The sequence below is a fragment of the Spermophilus citellus genome (assembly GCF_964194105.1).
Source record: "Spermophilus citellus genome assembly, chromosome: 17".
Taxonomy (NCBI): Eukaryota; Metazoa; Chordata; class Mammalia; order Rodentia; family Sciuridae; genus Spermophilus; species Spermophilus citellus.
The window spans coordinates 64,983,421-65,006,972 of record NC_138199.1 but is presented as its reverse complement, the minus strand read 5'-3'; the positions used below and the strand labels follow the sequence as shown (position 1 = coordinate 65,006,972).

The 23,552-nt window shown below is 34.4% G+C and overlaps 1 protein-coding gene across 3 annotated transcripts in view; it reads right to left on the bottom strand.

Annotated features, from left to right (window-relative positions):
• Nucleotides 1-23,552, bottom strand: part of HELZ (helicase with zinc finger) — a 168,462-nt gene that overhangs the window by 88,604 nt on the left and 56,306 nt on the right. For all 3 annotated transcript variants that reach the window (XM_081271910.1, XM_081271909.1, XM_081271911.1), the window contains exons 9-14: nt 23,236-23,311; nt 20,799-20,997; nt 20,232-20,339; nt 18,949-19,246; nt 10,973-11,240; nt 673-1,006 (exon numbers count right to left, since the gene is read on the bottom strand). In XM_081271910.1, coding sequence (XP_081128036.1) covers nt 673-1,006; nt 10,973-11,240; nt 18,949-19,246; nt 20,232-20,339; nt 20,799-20,997; nt 23,236-23,311 — 1,283 coding nt within the window. The remainder of the gene's footprint in view (nt 1-672; nt 1,007-10,972; nt 11,241-18,948; nt 19,247-20,231; nt 20,340-20,798; nt 20,998-23,235; nt 23,312-23,552) is intronic.

The following is a 23,552-nucleotide window of genomic DNA, read 5'->3' as shown; positions in this document are numbered from 1 at the left end:
CCTTCTTACAAAGAATGCATTTGATAAAATCAGTAAAACAATAGGGAAAAATGATTGACAATCAGCCCTATTACACTGTTCCAATTCACTATGAATAATATTCACCAAGTTTTACATTCAAAAAGGAAAGAAAAGGCTAGCCTTCCAGTTAAACATGGCAGCCTGAACACACAATTCACCTAAAAACCCACAAAGATAAAGAGAACAGGAACATATACAACTGCAAATGAGAGATATCCGAGCATGGAGCTTAGTTTTTCATTTTTCTTCTTTGCTGATTTAAAACTAATCAGAGAGGCTGGGGTTGTGGTTCAGTGGTAAAACACTCACCTAGCATGTGTGAGGCACTAGGTTAAATCCTCAGCACCACATAAAATGTAAAAATAAAGATACTGTGTCCACCTAAAACTTAAGGATAAATATTTTTTTAAAAAATAATAAAACTAATTAGAAAGCTCACCTTATTTAAAAGTAGAACATATTACATGTTACTTAAATTTTTTTAAAAAACTAATTTTCTCTGGGAGTTACAAGAGGTCCAATTCTCAATTCACCAAAATAAGCTAATCATATTTCTAGTTATTGTGGAAGAACGAACCAAACCAAAAGAAGGCTATCAATTGGCAATGGGTCTTCAGACATGTGTAGATACTGCGTCACTTTCAAACATACCTGTGTGTCACAGTCAGGCCGAAGGTTAAGTTCTTCACAGCATTCCCTGGATATCCTTAAAAATATATATTCTTTTGTTTTTTCTTCAATAGTAGCTTCATAAACCTTCTCTTTGGTTCCCTGGGTCTGTGCTAACTTCTCTTTAGGGACTGGTAATAAATAAACAGCATTGACTTTGGTCATCACCAGTCGTCCAGCCAAAGTATCTTCAGAAAGTGTTTCAGTAAGCTTAAAACGCCCAAAAAGTTGTCCGTTCTGAGCATACTTTGCACCTCCAGAAACTCCAGTGAGCATGAAGCTTGCTAGAATCTGCAATTGCACTTTAAGGTTGAACCTAAATTAGAAGTAGAAAACTGGTGTGAATATTTTACATCAAAACCATCAAAAACCAAGAGTACAAGAAAAATAAATCAAACGTACTAAAAATTAAAAAGTTCCTATCAATTTCACTCTATTTTTTATGTAAGTTTTAACTTACATACTATCTTTCTGCCTCTAATCCAAGTTGGAGACACCAAAACTTTTTAATTTTTTTAAACATATATGTGTGTGTGTATATTTAGTTGTCAATGGATCTTTATTTTATTTATTTATATGCGGTGCTGAGAATCAAACCCAGTGCCTTACACATGCTAGGAAGCGCTCTACCTCTGCGCCACCACCCAGCCCCCAAAACTTTTTTAAAGTGAATAAACTTCCATGCAAGTTATATAAAGATGCATACCTGGTTGTGTTAAAGAGTACCCACATTCAGAAAAGTCTGAGTATTGAAAAATGAAACTAAAGATGATTTTTAAATAAAATGAACTACTATATATTAACTAATATGAAAGTCAGCTTAAACACACCACTGGGATAACAAAGACATTAAAATCACCTGGGACCGGGACAGTCACTGCATCAAAAAACTACAATGAACTTTAACTGATTGCTTTCCAAGCAAATTAGACCAAAAGATTCTAACCATAAAATTTATCTTTCAATAACATTAATGAAAAACAAGCATAATAAATTTTTATTCATGGTTACAAGAAGGCAAATCTCAGGGATATAGCTCAGTTGGCAGAGTGTTGCCTTGCATGCACACGGCCCTGGGTTCAATCCTCAGAACTGCCCCCCCAAAAAAAGAAGGCAAATCTCATGCAGGAATTATGTCAAAAGAAGTTAAAATCCATCTTACTAGAAAATAGTTGTAGTACCCACTCACACTTCCATGTGTTCATAAGCACACAGAGAATTAAGTATGAAAGCAGCACAAACAACCACAATTAATCTACATAGTTAAGAAATGTGAAGAGAAAGTTTAAAATTGGTTGGCAATTCTTTTTTTTTTTTTTTTTTTTTAGAGTGAGAGAGGAGAGAGAGAGAGAGCCATCCTGAAAAAGTACTGACAATGTGATAAGAAGCAAGGAAAATATTTTCTAGTCTTTCTTAGAAGATTTAAAACATTTGAATGAAAAAGAAATCATATTGTTTGAAATCTACATACCCAGTTAAGGAAAAGGCTACTTTTTAATAGTACTGCTAAATTTTTTTTTTCAGATCTTCCTTTGTATATATGACATCAAGAATACCTTATAAGGGCTGGAGTTGTGGCTCAGTGATAGAGCACTTGCCTAGCATGTGTGAGGCACTGTGTTCGACTCTCAGCACCGCATATAAATAAATGAATAACAGCTTTAAAAAAATGTCAACATCTTTAAAAAATTATGTATATATGAAAAGAAAACCTTATAAATCCCTAAGGGAAAAAAAACTATTTTAAAAAACATAAATTTCTTGGGCTATGGCTGTGGCTCAGAGGTAGAGCGCTTGCCTAGCATGTGTGGGGCCCTGGATTCGATCCTTAGCACCATGAATGAATGAATGAATGAATGAGTCCAACTATGAATAATAAATAAATAAATAAGTTTCTTCACTAGAAATATGTACATTAGCCGGGCTCAGTGGCATACACCTATAATCCCAGCAGTTTGGGAGTCTGAAGCAGGAGGATCATGAATTCAAAGTCAGCTTCAGCAAATTTTTTTTTTTTAAAGAGAGGAAAGAGAGAGAGAATTTTTTTAATAGTTATTTTTCAGTTTTTGGTGGACACAATATCTTTATTTTTTTATTTTTATGTGGTGCTGAGGATCGAACCCAGCACCACCCTGCGCATGCCAGGCGAGCGCACTACCACTTGAGCCACATCCCCAGCCCCTTCAGCAAATTATTGAGGCACTCAGCAACTCAGCAAAACCCTATCTCTAACTATAAAAAGGGTTGGGGATGTGGCTCAGTGGTTAAGCACCTCAGAGTTCAATCCCGTGTGTGTGTGTGTGTGTGTGTGTGTGTGTGTGTGTGTTTAAATCAAATACCATAATTAAAATATTATATTAAAATTATGGCCAGGCGTGGTGGCACATGCTTGTAATCCCAGCAGCTCAGGAGGCTAAGGCAGGAGGATCATGAGTTCAAAGCCAGCCTCAGCAAAAGTGAGGTGCTAAGCAACTCAGTGAAACCCTGTCTCTAAAATACAAAATAGGGCTGGGGATGTGGCTCAGTAGTTGAGTGCCCTTAGTTCAATCCCCAGTACACACACACACACACACACACACACACACACCCAAATTATGACTATCCATTTATATATTATAAAGCTACAAATTATATTTGCTTAGAGATGTTTTTATAGAATTTAGAAAATATTTAATGAAAATAACAGATCTGAACAGTTATTTATGTTTTTAATAAGTCATAAAAGTTCACAGGCTCCATTAGTAATCTTATTTATTCATTCATTCATTCATTTATTTTTGTGGGGCTGGGGATTGAGCCCAGTGCCTTGTGCATGCAAGGCAAGCACTCTACCAACTGAGCTATATCCTAGCCCTCCATTAATAATTTTAAAACACATTTTACAACAGAACATTTAAGGCTTCAAAAAGAGATATATATACACTGAAATTCATATTAAATAACATGGACTTATATGAAGATCAAATAAACTATAGCTGAATATATATGCAATATATGGAATCTCTAAAAATCATGTTATATTTCCCTCATTCTCAAGCTAGACAGGTTAAGGTGGTAATTTGAAGAAATGCAGATTGTATATTATCTAGCTATGTGTGACTCTTTAAAGACTGGAATTAGTACCTAGTATCCAAATAACAATAAGCCTTAAAATGAAATGAAACACTTCTCCATTTACATATAATCTCTGTTAACCTGCTTTTTTAAAAAAAAAAAAAATGCTGTTTTAAAGAACAAAAACCTTTATGTTACACATGCTTTCTTAAATGAGGCTAAAATTTTATTTGCCTTTTACCATCCAAATAACTTAAGAAAGGTCCGGGGTCATTAAGACTTCCCCCACAGGCAAGAGATTACTTCTAGTGCATTCTTGACTCACAAAGGACCTCTTTGTTGCTTTCAGAACATTTTTACCCCTTCATTTTGTAACCACTGTCCTCTCTTTAAACTTCCTCTTCCCCTGACTTCAGTTAAGACATACTCTCCTAGTTTTCTCACTACCTCTCTACTTACTCCTCCATCTTCCATCCAAGATCAGACACCTTATCGAAGCTCTACCCACTGTCTTCTTACTTGTGCTCTACATTCTCCTAGGTAAGGTTGACCTCTCCCAGATCTATAGCACGAGGCTCACACACTCTCAAAACCCATAAACGCAAACTGGAATCACCATGTGACCTCTTTAAGGTGTCCCCCAAACCAATCCTCCCATGTATTAAACAACTTAGGGAACAGCATTAACTTGCACCCAGGTGTCCAAGCCAGAAATCAAATCATTCTTTTTGTTTTTTTTAAAGAGAGAGAGAGAGAATTTTTTAATATTTATTTTTTAGTTTTTGGTGCACACAACATCTTTATTTTTTATTTAATTTTTTTTATGTGGTACTGAGGAACCCAGCGCCCCGCACAAGCCAGGCGAGCGCGCTAGGGCTTGAGACACATCCTCAGCCCCTCAAGTCATTCTTAACCTTGCCTGACATGAACCTGTGTTCCATAACATCACTAAGCCCTGGTAGTTCTGAATGGTCCTCAGTTCCTTCTCCTCCAATTCATCTGCAATTCAACATTTTTAACTTGGATTATTATAACAAATTTACAGTATAACTTCTTTTTTCAAATATATTCTTTACACCACAATTAAAGGTCTTTGTACAGGTCTGAGGATAAAGTAAAAAAATGCTCTCTCTCATCTACCAGGCCCCACCCATATGCCCTCCACTGCAACTATAAATGATCAACTTGCAGGTTCCCCTAAAATTCTGTACTCTTATTCTTATATCCTGTTTCTTTTAACTCAATTCTTTTGACTTACTTCTGAACCTAACAAATCTATACCCATATAAATGTGATTTATATTTATATATTTATATAGCATATAAATGTGATTCAGTGTTTTGTTTTGTTTTGTTTTACAATTCAGTTTAAATACCATCTGCTCCCAAAAGCAGACTTGAGGCTGCTCCCAAAAGCAGATATGATTCCCTTCTTGAGTAGACTCAGCTCCTCTCCCTTCTAATATGGGACAGATGCCTCTCCTGTGGGTGCCCTGGATTCCTCCACCAGAATGCTGCTACATTTATGGTCTGTCTCTGTACCAAATTATAACTTGTAGGACACAAGGAAGCATATCCTGTTTGCCTTCTAGTAACTAGCCTAGAACCGAACACTTTGAATACTCAAAAAATTCTGTTCCCTGAATTAACAATACATTTCTGCTGGAATCTAAATTTTTGCCATGCACCATATTCTCATTTCAAACACTTCACAGTATTTCCTAACAAATTCTTGAAATAAATTTCTCAATGATTGTAATATATTAAAAAATTTCATTGCCATATCTATTTTAGAATCTACCATCACAAAACACTGATCACAATTTAGCAGGCATGAGAAATTAATTTTTCAGTTTGGGAGCAACAAAAAAATCCTCTTGTGATATTTAGTTGTGTGCTGCAGCAAAACTCTTGAGGTAGAGGCACTAAAAAATAAAAATCCTAAGAAAAACAGCTTCTGCTGCAGAAAATTCGTCACTTATTCAAGATGAAGATATTACAGACTTTCTACTAGTAGTTATAGATGCTAATATTTAACTTTTCTAAAAGATGAACAGATTAAACCTAAATTTCAATCAGTAATTTCTCTTAGGAATTAAAATATAGTTTTTAAAATTTAGTAACTCAGATATACTTATAAAATATAACTTATAATTAACAAAGATATTTATTATAAAGAAAAACCATCATTTCTTTGTTGCATGCCACATTTTGAAATCTACCTTAAAGTTTACATAAAAACTAACCTTTAGATGAAGTAGAATAAACAGCCAACAGAATTTTTAACAAATTTAAAACCATACTTGTAGCTAGTAAAAAACATGATTCTGGCAACCACCATACCTCTTAAGTGATATTTTTAATTGCTTAAAAAAAATCAAAGCTATATAGTGAATTTCATCTCATGCAATTTCTGACTAACAAAAGTAAAACTAAGTGGAGGGTTTGGAGATATAACTCAGATGGTAGAGTGCTTACCTCCCCCATGCACCAGGCCCTGGGTTCAATCTCCAGCATCACAAAAATAAATAGATAGATGGATAAATAAATGGGAAAGAGAGAAGAAAATCTTTAAAAAAAAAAAAAAGTAAACCTAAGTGGAAAGATAACCCCTGGGTTTACTGAGGCAGAGCAACAGACAGAGGGATAACTAACAGAAGCTACACCATCCTCATGATGAAACATGCGTCCCACATGAGGCCATCATGCCAGCGCTGGGGCACTGAGAAGCAGACACAACGGCCTAGTCGGGCAGGCTGCTGCACAGTTTAACTGACACAACAGCTTCAGCTAAAGTCAATTCTTTTGAAAATATCTCTCTTAAAATCAGATAGATTTGACTTCTAGGTAGGATTACAGAATGAACATCAACAGGAGGCTGAGGATAGGTAAAACAAAAACAAATCTCAAAAGAACTCTGAAGCTTTCTCTAAAATTTAAGTGAAATGCAGTATCCTCACCACCTACACACATCTCTCACTAAAACAATATAATCATAATTTCTAGGCTGCTTTAAAATATCACCTCTTTAAAAAAAATAGAGACCCATTCTTATCAATAAAAATTTTTTAAATATGAATTCCCTTGATACTACTTTCATAATTAGTAACATTCCAAAATACCTTAAACTGTCAAAGTTCTTTCACAAATGAGTGATACACTCTGTGGGACCTTAGGAAATATCCTATCAATCATGTGGTTGGTCTGACTACAATGTCACTAAGAAGCATATTTCAGTGCATACAGAATACACTTATTACTGTCAGAACACATCCAAGCATTTCAAGAGATTAATCTATTTAACCATTCCATTGTTTTCTATCTTTAAACTGGATCTCAAACCACAACAGAACAATTCTAATATTATTTTGCTGGTCCAGTTGATTTTAGTCATCAACTGGACCAGCAAAATAATCAAGACACAATGGAGTATGGTCCTAGAACCAAATTCAATAATCCAGATTGTTTTCATACAACCGTTGATTAAGAATGTATTTTACAAAACAGACATATAATGTAGACTATATGGGGGGGTTCCCAAAGCCTGATATAGTTATAATTTGGCCCTTTGCCACAAAAGTTTGAGCCCTGTACTACATCAGAGTTCAACAGCTGCTTATAGACATCGCCAAATTTATTTTTAAAAATATATCTTGATTATATTATTTATGCCTAAGGAATTAACAATCAAGCTGGGCACAGTATAATCCCAGCTACTCAGGAGGCTGAGAAAGGAGAAACACAGATTCAGTGCCGGCCTGAGCAACTTAGTGAGGCCCTGACTCAAAATAAAAAATAAAAAGGGTTAGGGACAGGCAGGGTAGTGCATACCTATAATCCCAGTGTCTTGGGAGGCTAAGGCAGGAGGATCATGAGTTCAAAGGCAGCCTCAGCAAAAGCAACTCAGTGAGACCCCATCTCTAAATAAACTACAAAATAGGGCTGGGGATGTGACTCAGTGGCTGAGTGCCCCTGAGTTCAATTCCTGGTACAAAAAAGAAAAAGAAAAAGGGCTGGGATGTAGCCACTGGTAGAGTGCAACATCCTAGGATCAATCCTCAGCATCACAAAAAATAAAAATATAAAAAGAATTAACAATCAAATGTGAATTGAATTTAAGGCAGCATTAAAATGCATATAAACACCATCTTAAAATGATTAGAGAAAACAAAATATAAGCAACATATGAAACTCTGTCGAAGACTTTTGAAAATCTGTACAATCTATTGTTTGTACCTTGTCTACAGGCTCCCCATACCCTCTAAGAACTCTAATTAGTAAAAAGCATTTGCTTGTTTGTATGTATGCCAATTCTTTACTGTACTTCACTAATTTTATAAGCTTGCCAAATTCAAAAGGGTAATTTACTAACCTCCATGTCCAGAGCTACCTCTGAGTGACAATTATCACTGGAAATTTTCCAGAATTCTCTGGCACAAGACTATCTACTTGTCACATGTTAGACTTGGAGGAGTGAATTCTCATTTCTAGATACTTCTAAACTCTTTCACATTTAGCATATATAGGACATTAAAAGTGATGCAACTGCTTATATTCAATTTACAAATATCCCTATTGGAGTCAATAACTATGATCTAAACTTAAAGATTAAAAAATAAAGCTCAAATGTTCCTATAAAAAGGCTATATACTGCCGGGTGCAGTGGTGCCCACTTGTCATCCCAGTGGCTCTGGAGGCTGAGGCAGGAGGATCATGAGTTCAAAGCCAGCCCCAACAAAAACAAGGCGCTAAGCAATTCAGTGAGACCCTGTTTCTAAATAAAATACAAAATAGGGCTGAGGATGTGGCTCAGTGGTCCAGAGCCCCTGAGTTCAATCCCCAGTACCAAAAAAAAAAAAAAAAAACTATATACCATATTACACTGTCCTACCACAATGTCTATGTTCTATCTTACCACAATCTCTTCTTGTCATACCTAAGGACATTTTTATACCTTAATTAAGAGTGGATTTTACCACAAAACAAAACAAAGAAGACATGCATCAACTATTGCAGTAGATGAGGTGCAGTTTCCTTTACATTTCTATATTCACTTTTTCTTATTGTAAGATTAATATGTGATCTCTGAAGAACATTTCAAAAGTGGAGAAAACTTGGAGCATAAAAGTCACCTTTAATTCTACCAACCAGAATACTGTCTTAACTCTTTACAGTATTTTTATAAATATATATAGATGTATGTATGTGCATATGACTATGTATACACAAAAAATTAGAATGGCAGCAGGTAAAGGATTATAACTACCATATTTTCTTCCTTAATGTTGTATCATGAATATCTTTTCTACATTAAAAATTTCATAAGAACATAATATTCAATCATATGGCTAAACCCTAATTGATTTAACTTATTTTTCACTACTCTTTGAAACATGTTTATATATGCTTCAAGATGATTCCCCGTAAGTAGAATTACTATAGCAAAAGGGTCCAACTTTTTTAAAAATCCACAAACTGTCAAACAGGCTTCCAAAATTATCATGACAACTTAGTTCATGATCAGTGTTCCTTTCATATTGCTGTCATTTTCAGGACCGTCTTGTCATGGTTTTAGAAGCCCTCACAGGGTGCTCTAGTGTGAACTTGCAACCACTGAGCTTCTGGATCATTATCTGACCTTCAGAGTTTAAAGGGTTTCTTTTTTCCACTCAGACAAATTTCCATTTTGAAAAGATGATTTTTTAACATAATCATCTATCAGGGTTCTAGTCTTTAGCTATAAGTTCTAAAGTAATAAAATGATGTACAATCTTGAATAAAATATTAAATAGTACTTAAATTAATTTATAAATTTTTCTGAATTTCTAGTACAATACTCAAAAATAGTCTCAAAGATTGTAAGCTTCTAACCTTTATTTCTTCCCATTATTTGTGATTTATCATAATGTTCTTTCCTAAGGGAAGGACTCTATGATAATGTAAACAAAATGTAGGCATATAAATAATGTAAATAATGAACAAAATATAAGCCATTGCCCTTTTTTTTTTTACTAATGATTTCATTAGAACAGTCTATAAGTAGAATCAATAAAAGCCTTTTAAGACCACATAAGTGAAACATGATAGAATAAAATTTCATAAAAATAAATTAGACTGACTTTGTACATGTACTTAATCCCGAGCTAGATACTTTTGCAAGTTAGATCATGCTTAACCTATAAAGTAAAAAGTTTTCACTTTTTCTTTTCATGCATATGTACTTAGTAATTAGTAAGTGTTGTGGTTTAGATATGAGGTGTCCTGCAAAAGTTCCGGTTACTGCAAGAAGATTTAGAGGTAAAATGATTAATTTTTAAGAATGTGACCTTAGTAGTCCACCCTAGTCTGAATGGACCAAGTGACTGCATGCAAATGAGATTTTTTTTTAAATTCATACCCCCAGTAACACATCTCCTCCAGCCACACCTACCTGCTTATAGTCACTAGTCCATTCAAACTAGGATGGATTGCTTAGGTAACAGCTCCCCTAATCTGATCATTTCATCTCTGAATAGTCCTGCATTACTGGTGCTTTGGGGGGGACACCTCATATCCAAATCATAACAGTAAGTGTTTAGAATCTATTAATAATATTAATCATAACACAGTGATAAGACAGCTTGACAAAGAAAACTATGTTGGCTAGGTTATACTCAAAAGGAAAAACACTTATAAAAGATGATTTTTCCTAAAATAATCAAAAAAGCTTTTGATTTAAGTACTTAGTCTTAACCTGTGGCACGTGGGTAGAATATCAAGGATGTTGAAAGTATTCATAAACTGAGTAAAGCTGTTTTATCATCCATTTTTCAGAAGACCTAAATCATTTTATTCTTAATAATTTTAAAAATATGTGGTTTCCTTCCGTTTTTGAACATTTCTCATTGAGTGCTCGCTATGACTACATTCTCTGAAAGCTCTTAAGAATAGGGATTACAGATTTAGTGCAGCACATGGGAAAGAGCTGCCCCCTCGGAGAGGGATGCTCAGTAAGGCCTTGTAGAGATGGACTACATCTTTAACAGGGTTCCTGCCCTGACACACACACATCACAGCTATTGAAGATGGACAGAAAGCAGCTATGCTATCTAGATAGATGCAGCTAATGAAGAACCACTACCTACTTCCTATCTTCACTTTGGCACCCCTCCATTTTAAAAATTAAAATACCACCCAAAGGGGAGACTAAAAGAAAAAAAAGGAAAGAACATGCTTCTGAAGTAACTTACTTGCTGACTTCTTTATACTGGGCTATCTCCTCAATATAAAGAAGGTCATGCAACCGCGACTGATAGTTGGTCTTGGTCAATGATTTGTCTAAAACCGACTGGGTAAACAGCTGGTCAGCAGACAGAGGAATTTGGTATCTGATAAGAAGGCTCTTCTCCAAATCAGTAGTTTCATTAGGTTCAAAATCTATAATAGTCTTAGAAGAAGAATCCCAACGCTTAGCAGTGGTTACTAGCTGTTGTTTTGCATGCATCAGATATTCAAGATCTAAATGGAAACAAAAAACACATTTATAAAGGAACACAACATTAAAATTCACAAATAATACACATTTGGGTAAGAGAATTTAATAGACTACAGCTAAAATTCTTAAAAATAAAAGAATACAAAAACCCCTTGAGAGTACTTTCCCTAATTCAGACATTTCTTTTGTCTATTTTAACAAAATAATATTAATAGGAATCTATGAAAAGAACATCTTTTAAAAAAAAAATAAGATTAGGACATACCACAAACAGTTATTAACATTTTTAAAATGTAGATTAACACTTAGAACTTTTCAGTCAAGAGAAATCTGATCTGCAGGAAAAAGATGATAAATTCCTCATAAGATAATTTTATAAGGTATAATCACTTTCCTCCTCCTATCAATATCTGCCCTATTATAGAAAGAGAGATGAAAAAGCTGAAAAGTTAAATATTTTTTTATGTGGAAAAGCAGACACTATCTGAAAATCAACTTACTACAAATAAAAATCTTTTAGAAGAGACACATGTATAATACTACTGATTCCTCATCACAATGTGACACAATGCCATTCAAATGCCATTTCTGAAAAATCCAGTTTAGCCTCAGTCAAATTATTGGTAAGTGTAGCATAGAATCAAAATGAATAACTGTTCAATCTTCTGACATCTCTAAAAGAAATGTGGATACAACCAGCACATCATAAGAAACTCAAAGTGTGCCGGCCCCATGCTCAGTTTGCAGTGTGCACAGATTTCTATTACTGGGTGAAAAGTACGTACACCTATAAAAACGAAACTTAACCAAAAGGAAAAAACTATTTCACTGACTAACTAGGCCCAAATCCAGTTTTACTAAAACACAATGGGAAAACAGGTTTCACAGTTCAAATTAAAATTTAAGAAATAAAAAGTTCTGACAAAAGATCTGTGAGTCTCCAAAGCACAAAGATAAGTTATCCTAAAGGATCTATTAAATGAGAACATAGGCAAAAATTGGCATGTCTTGCTCAATGAGTGAGTGTGCAAATTTTAAATATTACATATACATTAAAAACATGTTAAGTGGGGGCTGGGGATGTGACTTAAGCGATAGTGCGCTCGCCTGGCATGCGTGCGGCCCGGGTTCAATCCTCAGCACCACATACAAACAAAGATGTTGTGTCCGCCCAAAACTAAAACAATAAATAAATATCAAAAAAAAAAAAAAAAAACATGTTAAGTATAGTCCTCCACTAAGAGAAATTTCTAAATTGTAGCAAATAGCAAATCCCTAACCTTTGTTCCCTTAAAAGTCATTTTTACATAACTGCTTCATAATTTCTTAAATGTCAACATAAACATAACAATCATCATCAAGAGGTAAAGATTATCTGCTCATTAAAAATTTGCATTTTAAAATGGCAATGCTGGGGTGATGGCTCAGTGGTAGAGCACTTGCCTAGCATGTGTGAGGTACTGGGTTCAATCCTCAGCACCACATATAAATAAATAAATAAAGGTCCATCAACAACTAGTAAAAATATTTTTAAAAAAATAAAATGGATTGATACTCTGTTCTTATAGTAGCCTCATGAGCAAGTTTCCTAAAGTTAGTCTTCTTCCTAAATCCTATCATCTTCCTAAAATTGAACACTACATTCACTCGTTAGAGCATAACTACAAAAAGAAATTATACAAATGCCAACAATAAACAGATGATACCATCACTAAATGTCAGATGCTCATTATCATAAAAGGATATCTGGATTTGCACTCATTTAATGACCTAACTTAATAGTGCTTAATGTCAGTAGGTGCTAAGACTGCCTCTGTGAAGAGAGGGAGGGAGCCATGGGCATGGGACAGGGCCACTACTGAGCTCACTGTCATCCCCTCCTGCAGCACAGGTGCACCCACTAGAAGAAACCTGGCCTGAGCCAGCTCCTCACGGGTGTGCACTTTTCTTCAATCTACATTAGGCTGAAATGGAAAACACTCTGGAAAGATGAAAGTGAACAAGTTAGGATCCAAATTCATAAAACCATACAGGGAGAGTTTAACACTGACTTATTAACCAATTCCTATCACAATAAATCCCAAATCTCACAGAAATTACAACCTAAAGAATTTCTTCCCCTGAGATACAGTAAGCAGAAACTATAAATATATTTTAAGAGAAATCCATAAGGAAAACTTACAAAGATAATTATAATATATCTAAAGTTTTGAAGATACCTTAAGGGAAGGGCTTCCACTATCAAAAACAGAATTCAAGATTGGAATATCTAGTCTGACACTTCCCAACTTCCCTAGCTCTTCTGATACTGAGAATAGCAGCTGGCTCTCCTTTCAGCCACAAAGTTGCTATTCCAAGATAGCATCCAAGGTTTACTTTGTTTTGAAGTATGTAATGCAGCCAACTTAAAATGTAACTTTAACAGGGCTTGGAGAATGGGTAGGAAGACAGTAAGGGGGAAAAAATCCAGTGTTCTAAGTAGCCATCACAAGAGCAAACACAGAGGCATGTGATGAGTGGGTTTTAAATATGAAATTTATTAAAAACAGCTGCATTTATCTAGGACTTGTAGATAAAATTAAATGCTTCCTAATTCCAAAATCAGAAAATAAGACTCTTGCTTAGAAAGTATTTTGGTCTGTAATCTGACAAACCTTGACTGCTCAACTTTACAATGGAATAAAATTCAAGTAATCACCAGCTGCCACTTCCACTGTGTTCCAATATCCTTCCTTTCCCCAAACTGCTACCTAGAATCAAGAGGAGTATCTCTTTTTCTCCTTTAATGCTACAGGGGATGAACCCCAGGGCCTCACACATGCAGGCAATGGCTCCACCACTAAGTTTACTTCCCCAGCCCTATTTTTGCTCTCTTAATGAGGCTAACAAAAAGTTAAAACAGCAGAGTGACAGCAGAAGTAACTCATACTCTGTGCACACTTACACTCTATTCCGTTTATCTTTTATTAACAAACTATTTTTTAAAACCTATTTTTCTCCTGTTTTTCTAATCATATTATATAGAGACAGGTACAAAAATATGTTCTTAATTTACCAACAACTTTGGCAGTTGGGAATAATATTTCAGTCACACTAAAGTTTATGTTAATGTTAACATATCATACTATACTCATAGTAGAAAAATGTATAATATCAAGTTTTCAGATTTAAAGACGAGAGTTACTTTCAACATGTTGCTTCCACATATTCAAAACACAATTCCAAATCAGTACTTTCAAGCACAAGTTTTCCATCAATCAAACTGGTAGGAAGTATACACTGAGTTTACTTTGTAAGTAAGGGGAAAACTCACTAACTTCCTTTCCTTGTGGATGTCTTTTGCTACACATTTTTGAGAGGTATATATTCAATTTTAGTCCAAAAAAATCTTTTAATAGTGTTTTTTTCTGAACCTGAATCTCACCAACAAGGAAAAAACCTAGGGGAAAAAAAGGTTAAGGTTATATGTATTTCCTCTCTACGATATGTTGACTAGAGGGGGAAAAAAATCCAAATATAGTCTACAAAAGAAAAGGTCTGGATGCTTTAGATATCATGAAAACAAGGCTGGGGGTATAGCCCAGTGGCAGATACTTGCCTTGCAAACATGAGGCCCAGGGTTCAATCCCCACAATTGTTTGGGGGGAGGCACGGGTGTATATTATGACAAAACTAAAAAACAAACTCAAACTGGAATTAACTAAAGTAAGGAGGATTTTTAATTCAATACTAGAAAATTCATTCCAGTCTGCTATATAACTTGATTTTAAGTTTCAATGAGGAATACACTAATATACCTAAATCAGTTTGACAAACACTGAGAGCCTTTAATCACTGAGGCGCACTGTTGAGTCCAAAAGGGAAGGAGTGCATGCAGCATTTCCACACTTATTTGTACACAGAACTCTTCACCATAGGTATTATCATTCATTCCAATGGAACACAGTCTAGGAAACGCTGAGTTAACAGATGGCCCAGCATGGTCCAAATTTATAATTTCATGGAAAAGAACTTTGTTTCCATCATTAGTTTAAGAATTAAAAACTTTGCTTCAACATTGAACAGTCAAGTGAAAAACGTGATAAAGGTATTTCCCATACAAATTCCAGTTTTATACCTTCACCCTCAAAATTTCTTTCTGTATACAGAAATCAAATTACATTATAACTTATAATCAAAACTGTATAAACATGACAAAGCTCAGATCTAATTCAATTTCCACTGTATTTGGCTGACTGTACCTGAAAGGAGACTTTTTCTCCTAACTGGAAACCAAGAAACATCCAAGAATGCCTTGGTGGAAACAAGAGGTCAAATGAGCCAGGCTGTCACACTGTCACTAACTTAACAAAGCAGTCATTTTGTTCTCAATGTCCATGAATACTATCCATACAGTATTCCAGGAAATGATACAAAATGTGGCACTGCCACTTTATATTTTTATTCTCAGAATGTCTATAAAATTGTAAATGTACATAAACAATTATTTGTCCTCAAATTTTTTGCTGACAAGAACTCTGCTCTGCTAATAAAAAATACAGACTTAAGCTACTAAGATTAAAAAACAGGAGAAACATTATATATTTATATCTTGCTTTGTTTCTCAAAAATTCTGTTAGAACTCTATATACAATTACACTGAAACAAATGTAGTGATGCAATTTAAAACTTCAGGAACGTAACAAAAAATGGTAACATTCAATAGCATCAACTTTAAGAGTAGGGACTTTTATCTAAGACACAACTACACAACTAAAATCAGCACAACACATCAGCTAATATGAGTTAACAACCCAAGAAAGGCAGTCAAATGTCATCTGATCTAAATCTACATACAGGTTTTTCCTTTTATAATGTTCAAAATCTTATATCAAAAGCTCTGTTTGTACATTTTATATTATTCTCTTATAATATTCTTTTTTCCTCAGTCCTTAAAAACCAAATTTCACTTTGTGAAATTATTTCAATATTTCTAAAATTCAAGAAAATACCTAATTTTTTTCAATTACTTCTTGAAATAACTACTTGAAAGTAAAGTCTTACTTAATAGGCAAAGATATCAAACTACATACAAAGAGGTCACCCAAAAGTAGATACAGCACCTATATTGTAAAAAGTAGGGAAAGAGAGTATCCTTGTATTCACTCCCTCTACTATATCTTAATAAAACATAAAATTTATCATATTTAAAAACAGGAACATCAGAAAGAAAACTGTTTCTTACAGTTAACTGACTCAAAATATTAGTCCTGGGCAACTCTTTCAAGCCCTACAGTGTGCTCTCCAGCCCAGGAGATACGCAGGTGCCTTGGTCTTAACAGCTCTGCTCTTTCTCTCTGCTTTTCTGTTCCTCTGTTACCCCATATACCCAATCCCCAATTAAAAAACAAAGTTCCCTCTCTCTTTTTCTACTTCCTTCATTCTGAGTACAAGCCAGAAATTATCCTAATCACGACTCGTGGTAAAAATAAGAACTGTTTACTAAATGTCAGATCCTGTGCCAGGCTTATTTCTAGTCCTCACAATTCTCTATGAGGCAAATACCACAGGCTCCCTTTTATGTTTCAGCATGAAGCTCAGAACTGTTGGGTACTCTCCCAAGGGCCATTCAGGTAATGAGTAGAAAATCAGCATTCAAATCCAACTGTTACTTCACTCTAAACTTTGTCCACTGCTCTTCTTTTCCAATTAGAAAAGTAGCACATATCTGGCCGGGTGTGGTGGCGCCCACCTGTAATTCCAGCGGCTCAGGATGAGGCAAGAGGACTGCAAGTTCAAAGCCAGCCTCAGTCAGCAACAGAGAGACACTAAGCAACTCAGTGAGACCCTATCTCTAAATAAAATACAAAATAGGGCTGGGGATGTGGCTTGGTAGCCAAGTGTCCCTGAGTTCAATCCCCAGTACCAAAAAAAAAAAAAAAGGAAAGAAAGAAAAGTAGCACATACAGGAGGCAAAACAGTAAAAGTACTTTTCTCAAGCCCATGAAAGACCCTGCAATCCTCCTCATCACCACTTTTCTCACTGGCATCTGTTTCAATAGTATCATTTTCTTTTACTTTTCACTACAGACATTTAACATTTTATGTTATGAACAACATATTAACTAGTGTGGATTCTTGACAACACTTGAAACCCTATTCTTATGGGAAAATAAGTTGTGAGTTAGAAATCACCAATATAAAAGCAAACTTTTAAAATACAACCTACACGTTTTTAAAAAAATACCCCTTTATAGTTACATTTGCGAGTAGGGGTTGCCCGTTGGTCTCTTTTTATGATTTATGTCTCCTCAGGATTTAAAAGGAGCGCTTCCTATAGTCCTGAAGTTCTGGTTCTGAAAGCAACTTTCTAGTAGAGAGGTAGGCAAACTACAGCATACAAGCCAAATTTAGCCCACTGTTATTGGTGAAAATTAAACTTATTGGAACAGTCACCCCGCTTGTGTATTGTCTATGACTGCTTTTGCACTACAATGCAGAGCACAGTAGCTGCAACAGAAATCATCTGCCCTGTAACACCTAAATAACAACGTCTAATCCTTTGCAAAAATAATCTGCCAAATCTATGCTTCTATTTTTATTTGATAAACTACCATCATTTATTTGGCTATGACTATAGCTTATGCTGATTCCCAAGAGTATTGAAAATATGACAGAAATACAGATAACCAGAACAAAAACAGGTAAAAGGAATCAAATAAGTGGGAACACGGGTAAAACGAAACCTAGGTCATCTCAGCAAGCACATGAGAAGATAACACCAAATGGCAAAATTCAGCCAATAATGTTTCTTTAACCTCATCTAGAAGCAAAAGGAGAGGAAGACAGACCAATTCTACTTTTTCAGTGTCCAAAATAAAATCCTAGTATTTGCTCATGAAGAGGTCACTCTCTGGGTTCTCGTGAGTGGGGCACTATGGCATACAGTGAAAAACCATCCTCCACATTATGGTTAATTACACTCAATACAATAGTGAGTTTCATACAGCTGTGTTATTTGAAGAGATACTAAATAAATATTTAGTGTTAAATAAAACAAAGCACCTATAAATCCAACCAAAAGCCACAGAAGTGTGGACTAACATGCCCTTCCCATGTCCTATTAGATCTAGGCATAAAATTTAGGCTAAGCAATAACACGACTACATACAAAGCAATTCACCATCTTCTGCCGGTATTACATAGTAAAACCAAGGGGCTCTCCCCCCAAACACACAGTAGATCCTATTGAAGGCACTCTGGTCTCCTAACACTAGTGAATGTGCAAGCTGACTTCTGAGGGTTTATACAGGAGGACTTTTCATTGAGAGATAATGGACTATAACACCAGCAAAGCTTCCTGGACAGTGAGCAGGACACGGAACTCGACACTGCAGGTGTTTACATGACTGCCATTAAAATGATATTCTACCCACACTTATATTAAAAGATTTTACTGTGCTAAAACTTATCTTACTTAAAAATAAAATTATAAACCATCAAAACAGACCTGATCAACTACTCAGACAAGTTTAGGGAACTTCAAAGCAATGGTTGCTCAGTGACTTGAATGAGGAGCAGGGAACAGTATGAACCATTCTAAAGAAGAACCATTATGCAAGAAATGAGCCAATCCACTTGGATTTTTTTCTTATCATTCCCTCCCTATCCAGGGAATATTTAGGGGCCAATACATATCTTTTACTTTTGCCTTTTAATACATCGTATCAGGGAAAAAAGTCTAAATATTACCTTCTGTAGAAGCTGCATCAATCATTACTCTTTGCATGAGTACTGGTTCCAATCCAAAGTCGAAAACTATGGTTTGGCGAAAAGTTCCAAATATTTCTGTGTTAAATGCTATCCCGACTTTATACACGTAATGATCTAATCCATTTTGGGCCATCTTTCCTCCTATCCATTCTTGACAGTTTTCTGGGACTTCTTGTGATACCTGGGTAGTACTATCTCCGGCAGATATTGCAATGATACTAAAATGAGGACGATGAGCATCATAAAGCAATGCTACACGATACAGCATTCTTGCAGGCTACAAGGAAGTTAAAATAATGCATTGAGTACAAGGGGGTGAAAAATCCAATTGTAATTGGGCTCTTCAACGAAAATATTTCCATAAGGGACTGTTACTTTCCCATGCTTTTAAGATACTATGTTCAAAATACAAACTGCTCATAAGTGATTTAAGAAAAAGTCAGAATGGTTAAAAAAAAAAACAGTTGTTAAAATGATATATTTATGCTACACCACTAGCTCCCTGCTTCTTCTGTGATATGTTCGTCTTTCACTGGACGAAATCTATCTCCTTCTGTCACCCTTGACCTCCAACTTTCCATACACTTTGCCTAAAAAAGTTTTATGTAGCCTCAAATAGGAAGCCTTCATAGGAGGGCAATTACCTCTGAAAGCCCTGGATTGGGTTCAGGGCTGAAGCTAAATGTTCTTAGCTTTTTCATCTCAAGATATAGATGATACAGTGGAAGAAACACCACCAAAAAGAACACAAAACTTTTCCACTGAACATAGTCACAGAAATTTTTGACTTTGCTTCAATCTTAAACTTTGATTATTATAGTTTAAGATAAGAAATACTACAGAAAAGTCTCATATTTAAAACTGTATTACAGAATTTGCAATCTCTTCAAATCAAATAGAAAATCAAGTTATTTAAAAATCTTAAAACTGCCAGATTAAACAATTCAATAGCTAATTTATAAGCCATGAACCCCATCCTACATTTCAGTTTTGTAAGATAATATGGCAAATACTTCTTTACCAAATAAATAAATAGGAAAGAATACTAAATAACTATACAGATTGTATCTCAAAGTCAAAATAAATTGTACTTTTAATGACTGAAATACAGAACTCCACTTTAGCACAATATAGACCCTACATGAGATGTACTTAGATTAAAACATTTTTAGTGCTCTCTTAACACAGAGATTAAAAGGTCCAAAAAAGCTTGAAGAAAACTTGACAAAAGTTATATTCTTAAATGAGCACAAAACTCATACCTTACAAGTGAGAGCAAAGGTCCATGTCTGGTGAGACTTTTTGGTGTTGACTGTAACCGACAGGTCAGGACTATGCTCCACCTTTACTCCTTCTATACATTCACTAAGCTGAAAATAAAGAGAATTGATCTTATGGTTTTTATCACTAAAAACACAAATAAAAATTTTAGCATGATAAATAAATATCAACAGTAAAGATACTGATGGAATTGTTTATCAAGCAAGGTATTTTATACATTAACTTTCAGTTATTTTTATAAGAACAAATATAACAGAACTAATATCAAAAATAAATTAACCAAAACAAATGATCAAAACTGCCTAAAAGAAGATAATTAATACAACACCTGCAATTCTCTAAGCAAATAGTTTAATGTTGGCCTTAATTTAACAAATGAATCTATTTTTGCTACTAAAAGTATCATTTTATCAGGAATCAAGTTGTTCATATATTAGAAAAGGAAATAAACCAAAACACAGCATACAAAAAAGTCAAGATTCAAATAAGTTCATTGTTTAAGAAAGCCAAAAAAAAAAAAAAAAAAAAAGGTAGTTTATTTTCCTCACCACTTTCTCAGGAGATAATGAATTCATCCACTTTTCTATCAAGGTTTCCATGTAACTGCCTGAGAGCTGTTTATTCTCATTTTGTTGTTTCAATTTTATCAACCGTGAAGCATATCTTTTCTGCCATTCTGCTAGTTCTTCCTGGGAATGTGCTGAAGTACACTGGGCACCATACCTACAGATTCCTTGCTCTAAAAATCTAAGTGGAACAGGAAAGACTGTTTTATCATACACTTTGTTTAACCATTAAAGATAAACTTGCAGCATTTGCCCTCTGCCTCCTCAAGAACAAAAACAAAACATCTTCTGGAAAGTCATACTTATCACACTGCAAAGGAGACAGTAGAGGTCTGAAGAACTATAGAACATTTATAACAATCAAAACACCAACCCCACATGCACTGACTTCTTTATCTGGAATAAGGGACCCTAAACCACAGTATAGTCACAACCCCTTCCCCCAAAAGACACCAAAAAGTCACTTCCTTTGTAATATAAGAGCTCTACTGGATAATTCCTCTAAAGGTTTTTTTTTTTTTTTTTTAAAGCAACACTGACATCAAGTGGATTAGCTGCTCACACACAGGTAAGCTGTACTTCCCAAAACGATATGACCTAAAGAAAATGTTCCATATACTAGGAATTGCATTCTGAAACATTTGGTATTAAATTATCATTGTAAGGCTACTGCTTTTCACCTTCAAATATAATAGTTTTACTCTATTTATATATAACTATTACCTATACTTCACTGAAAATATTGGATGGTATTATTTTAAGTTTCAAATAAATTCAGGACAAGAGTTTTATATTACAGAGTCCCAAATTTATTCAATAGTCATATTCAATTCTTCAAGGGGTAAATAAATAAATGTTCACTTTAAAGGATACAAGAGTTACTGATTTTTCAGTGTTTGACTTGGAACACTAGGGTGACTTCAGCTAACAATAATATAGTATATATTCCATAAAGCTAGAAGATTTTGAGTGTTCTAACTACAAAGAAATGATAAATGTTTAAGTTAATGAATATGCTAACTACACTGATTTGATCGCTACACAATGAATGAATGCAAACATCAAACTATCATATTGTACCCCATAAATATTTATGCTCAATTATGTGTCAACCAAAGACAATTTAAAAAGAAATCAATTGTTAATTTTGTGGTCAAAAACATAAAAAGGGCTTTGACCATTAATTTTTTTAAAAAAAAAAGTTTCAAATATGCTACAAAATGATGGGTAAAGCCAGTTTTTAAATCAATGAAAACATTTAAAAATTGATAGATCTTTGAGAGGAAAAAAAACGAAAATTAATCTATAAATAGCAAAACAGAAACAAGAGAGATATTATAAATAATTTTCAACTCTAGCTGGAAAGAAATACAAAATGAACCACAGCATAGCATAAGTCTTTCAGTGGCTCACCACACTGGAAAGCTGAGTGTATCTACAACTTCTCCTATACAACAAAACATTTGAACTTAAAATTATGCTGTTTATTAAATTATTTTATGCTTCAAAAGACACATTTAAAATCATATATTTATGTATCATTTAAGCATAGCATGTTTTCATGAGCCAAAAATTTCTTTGTCATTGTATGTTTTGCTTTAAAGTATTATTTTTCCCTAAAAGAAGGAAGGTTTTCTGTTCTCATCTGGACTATAAATTTTTCCTTCCCATAGGACTATATGCAATCTGACCTACAATACAATGCCACTAGGATTTTCAATATTTACTATTTAGTTTCTTTATTTCTACTGCAAAATCAAATCTGATATCTTGACTAGTCAATCATCAAAACCACGTATCAGGTTTTCTTATTATCAAAAACAATTTCTATCTAAAATTCTACTAAGTACCCCGTTCTCATAAAAAGAACTGAAAAGTTCACCTTAAATTCTTTTTACATGAATATGTAATTACTAAATTTTGAAAGGTTAGCCCTTCAAATATAAATTACTCAATATAATTCTATATAAGAATTACATGAAAATTTTTCAGGAAAGTTATTAATATAATTTAATATACCTTTATTTTATGTTCTACTTTAGTTTATGAAAAGCAATTTGAATTTCAATCACCTTAGCTAAGTAAATTTCATATTTATAAGAGACCAGCAATTAAGCTCAACCATAATAATACAACTGGCCTCATAAAAGACTCTGGAACAGTCTTAACAACCTGCATTTAGATCATTGTTGTTTGTAATTAAAAGTAGGCTCATGGATATGATTTTGACTTTAATGACAATGACCTTTGTGGCTTCTATTTCATATAGAAAATAAACCATTTTACTCAATCATTATACTTTTTCTTCCTTCACTATTATCCTCTTTGAATTTGAATTACTACTTTCCAAAAAGAAAGGAAAATAGTCTATCCTTTCAACAAAGACATGTAATTGGTTTAAAAAAAAAATTCACATTACCTTTTACACAAAGTATATTCCTCGCTGCTTGTGATTCCCCTAGGTGGTGGGCGGAAATGCCAACCATTACAAGACCCTAGGGAGTAATCAGGATATAATCTTATCATTTGAGGCTACCTAATAATTCTGACATTTTAATGTGTAAGAAACACTACAATCCCTCCACACACATCATCCCAGATGATGTAAATAGGACATGACATACTAGCTTCTACCAAAATGCAACCTACCAATCAACTGAGCTAAATCAATCAAGTAGGTGAAACAAACAAATCACTGAAGAGGCAGTTAACTTAAGCAAGTTGGTGGTCCTGGCC